Here is a 3,936-nt window from a genome sequence, read left to right as displayed (position 1 = left end):
AGGACGTCTACCCGGCAGTCAAAGCGGCATTACGTCGTGAAAGTGCAGACTCGGAGAAAGACAGGCAAAGTGCAGACTCAGAGAAAAACAGGCATTTAAACAAAGTAGCTTATTGTCCTAATCTACATAACTGACATGGTTTAGACTGGTTAATGTCACACTCTGGAAACAGTTTATAAAGACCTGTTTCATGAGTGAAGGTTTAGTTGTGCAAGTGTTTATTCCCTACAAGTCAGTGAACTGGGTCTTGTTTATACATTTTTTTTGACAATGCCAGATTTGTAACTTGTCTAACGCTGAAAGATGGAGCGGTCACAGCCATTAAGGTTCACAGTTGTGCGTTGGAAACAGGTGGGGAGTAAAACCGCTTCAAATGTTTTTTATTGGCTATCGTCATGCAAGTACATATCAGTAAACATGATTGTGTAGTTAATTTATCAATGGAGTATGCAATGTATGGTATGTGTTTAAATACATTTGTTTAACTGACCACAGTAAGTGTCTGTTTATTGTAAAACCACCCCAAACAATACAGAAAGAGTGGGAAAATTAACTAAATACATTTCATTTTAAACCTACTTCACACAAAGTGCAATTCATTCAAATGTGCTACTATTCCATTGTTTTTCCTATGAAAACACTCGCTAGTCTGACGTGCAAAACCATTCCGCTTGGTTTGCAACTGCTAACGTTGAGCTACATACAATAGTCCATAAACCAAATGTCCTCAAATCATGAGTAAAAAAAACATGCTAAACTCATGCATGACAAGCCACTAAGGAAATACAGTTACAGTACATACTACAGAGAAGTCCTGGTGTAGTTGCGGTTGCTCCGGTTCAATTTCAACCTTGGGATTAGATTCTGGATTATGCATGCATGGATGAATCTGATTGATAGCCATGGTTTATTTAGGACAATGTCTCTTTCCACAGTTAAAGGGTTAGTTCACCCAAAAATGAACTTGATGTCATAAATGACTCACCCTAATGTTGTTCCTCACCCGTAAGACCTCCGTTCAGAACACAGTTTAAGATATTTTAGTCCCAGTCTAGACACACACTGTACTGTCCATGTCCAGAAAGCAAATAAAAACAAAGTAGTCCATCTGTGACATCAGTTGGTTAATTAGAGTCTCTTGAAGCGTCAAAACTACATTTTGGTCCAAAAATAACAAAAACTATGACTTTGTTCAGCATCATCGTCTCTTCTGTTACAAAACAAAAATTAAACCAGCCATGAAGTGATCAAAGAGTCAGTTTGCCAATGTCACACGACTTCAGTTTGACACGCGAGCCAAACTGCTGAAATCATGACATTGGCATCAGAAACATTGATTCATGGCCGTTTTAATCTTTTGAGGAATTCAGAAAAGACAATGCTGAATAAAGTCAGTTTGTTATTTTTGAACCAATGATAAATAAATAAAATACACAGTTGAGTTAAGAAGTTTATTAAAACTAATAGAGTCACATGACCAGGTTAACTTCTCCACTAGACACCACAGTTTGCCCACTAGAGATGGTCTTGACATCAACATCTCTTCCTGGAAAAGAAATGGTAGAGTCGTGAGGCGTTTAAAAACAGGTTCTCACAGTTCCTAAAGTCAATTTACAACAAGCACTCACTTTTCCTAGCACAGCTTTGCTCACAGGAGCCAGAAGAGGGATGGCACACTGCTGTACTACAGTGGATGAAGATCTAACAGAGGGGGAAAGGGTTAAGACGCAAAAGAAAAACTCTATAAAAATGACTAATATTAAGGATTCAGGTAAGGCTGCGGAGCATACGGTTTCCTGTAGAGGAGCCAGTGATGCTGGATCCACAAATGTGAACATCTTCACAACAAAGCGCTTGTAGTGCGTTGGGAACTGAAGACCAGAAGATCCAGCCACTGGAACCAATGTGGTCAGGTAACGGTCATTCTGGTAAGGGCATCTGAAAAGCAAAGAGGCAGTCAGAAATGCCTTACAGCTCACTAGATGGATGAAGACTGGCCTTACTCACCCATCAACCAGAAGGTCCCACTGGGGTAGACTGAGTGGACTGGGGGTTGATGTCGCCCAGCAGCGTCCCAGCCTTAAGACAATGTTGGGGTCAGTCCTCTCCAAGATGCGCACCTCAACAAACACAGGCTCCCGCAGGACTTTTGTGACCGGATAATCAGTATCACCGTAGTAGGATGTGTACGCCTCATCCCCTGAGGAAGAATACTGGCGGTTTACCAGAAACTGCTACAGGAGTTTAAGAAAATACTTTTGCATACTTGGGACAGACACTTGCCTTCTGCACAGCCTTTGGTGACACATTGACCATTTGCCAGTCTAAGCTCCACCCTGAGGGGTCCAGGAGCCGCTACTGGTGGAGGTGCAGGAACGGTGTTGACCTCCACAACCAGAGCTTCCACAGAAGTAGCAGAGTACCTACACTGGAAGAGAAGCCTAGACAACAAACAGTCAGCTTGTAGCATGTGTTAAAGGTTAACTTAGGCTAAAGCATAAATATAAAATAACCTACTCAAAATGGCTGTCCCTTGTGATGGAACCAAGTGGTCCGACACCCACTTCATACGAGGAGGTCATTCGGTTTTCATACACCACATATCCACTGTCCTCCTGCAAATAGTAACTGTTGGCATCCAGTCCATTCAAAGCCATGCAGAACAGAATCACAAGCAGCTACTCACCATCATGCTTGTGCCACATGCAGTGACAGGGAACTGGTATATAGCAAAGGAAGGTGTGGAGGCCACAGGACTGCAAGTTGGGTCGTTTCCACCTAGGAGATGGACTGAATCCAGGCTCAGTCGAGGTAGCGTAACATCTCTAGCCACCACTACCACAAACTGACCATCTCTTATACACTGCAGAGTCACTGGAACAAGAGCAGGTTATTGCAGAGGAGCAATTTAACACAAACACCTTTACACTGACTCACTCTTACCTGCCTTCCCATAGAAACACTGCTGTCTGTTAAAGCAGCAGTTGAGAGCCTCACACTCAGCACCACTGATACCAGGTGGGCCACATTGGATCTGCTCATAATCAGCTACAGCACATTTGTCAAGGGGCTCTGCCTGCACCACTGGCTGCTTAGGCTGAAACTGCTGAGGAACCTGTTGACTGGCTTGCTGTTGAACCTGCTGAGAAAACCGTTGACTAGCTTGTTGTTGTTGAACCCGCTGGTCAGTTTGCTGTAACATCAGAGCTTGAGGGTTCTGGGGCAGATTACTCCACTGTGGAACAGCATGACAGAACGCACAAAACCACACAGAAAGTGCCAGAGATTGAACAGCACACCAGTTTCCTGCCATTGTTCAACAGCAAATCACACTGTTGAGATGCTGCCCTTTGGTATTTTTGTATTCTACAGATTTTGGCTAATTAACAATAATCCCTCCCTCTTCATTAACAGTCATGATTCTCCAGACTTGCCAAAATGGGAGCTTACGCTACCAGAAATTTCTTATTGGTTCTCAAAATTATACACATGTTATGGTGATTGATTCCAATTACTCAGAGTTGTAGAATTGAACGCACATAAAAAAGGGTGATGCTCAGAGGCCTGGGGCCTGTTCTTCGTACGTCGCTTACTCAGTTACCTGGATTTGATAGTTGATGATTTGGCTTGATCTCGGATTGTTTGGTTCTTTGAAGCTCATCTTGGACTTGCTGTCATAGCAACAGGTCCGTTAGCTTAAACCTGCTCGGGAGCATTTTATTTCATGTAAACAGGATTAGATTACATCTTGAGGTGATACTTAAAATCTGTCCCAGCCACTGCTACTTTATTACAAGAGTTCATTACTGAACCAGGGGCAATATTAAGTTAAAATAATAATAAATATAAAAGTTTATTTGAAAATAATATTTTAATGTTGTGTAAAAATTGTGAAATAAAACATTAAAATAAAAATGTAAAGTGTGTACAAATATT

General features: G+C 42.0%; 1 protein-coding gene across 1 annotated transcript; it reads right to left on the bottom strand.

The window, feature by feature from the left end:
- Positions 1 to 1,437: 1,437 nt before the first annotated feature.
- Positions 1,438 to 3,350, bottom strand: LOC137077562 (zona pellucida sperm-binding protein 4-like). Its single transcript, XM_067445251.1, has 8 exons — positions 2,944 to 3,350; positions 2,687 to 2,874; positions 2,518 to 2,615; positions 2,284 to 2,441; positions 2,008 to 2,200; positions 1,791 to 1,938; positions 1,629 to 1,701; positions 1,438 to 1,546 (listed from the first exon to the last, which is right to left on the bottom strand). Exons 1-8 carry the CDS (start codon positions 3,311 to 3,313, stop codon positions 1,470 to 1,472), a joined length of 1,305 nt encoding a protein of 434 aa, XP_067301352.1. The 5' UTR covers positions 3,314 to 3,350; the 3' UTR covers positions 1,438 to 1,469.
- Between the last annotated feature and the right edge of the window lie 586 nt (positions 3,351 to 3,936).

The sequence above is a fragment of the Pseudorasbora parva genome, chromosome 1 (assembly GCF_024679245.1).
Source record: "Pseudorasbora parva isolate DD20220531a chromosome 1, ASM2467924v1, whole genome shotgun sequence".
Taxonomy (NCBI): domain Eukaryota; kingdom Metazoa; phylum Chordata; class Actinopteri; order Cypriniformes; family Gobionidae; genus Pseudorasbora; species Pseudorasbora parva.
Note: the sequence above shows the minus strand (reverse complement) of the source record. Positions and strands in the feature narration are given on the sequence as shown.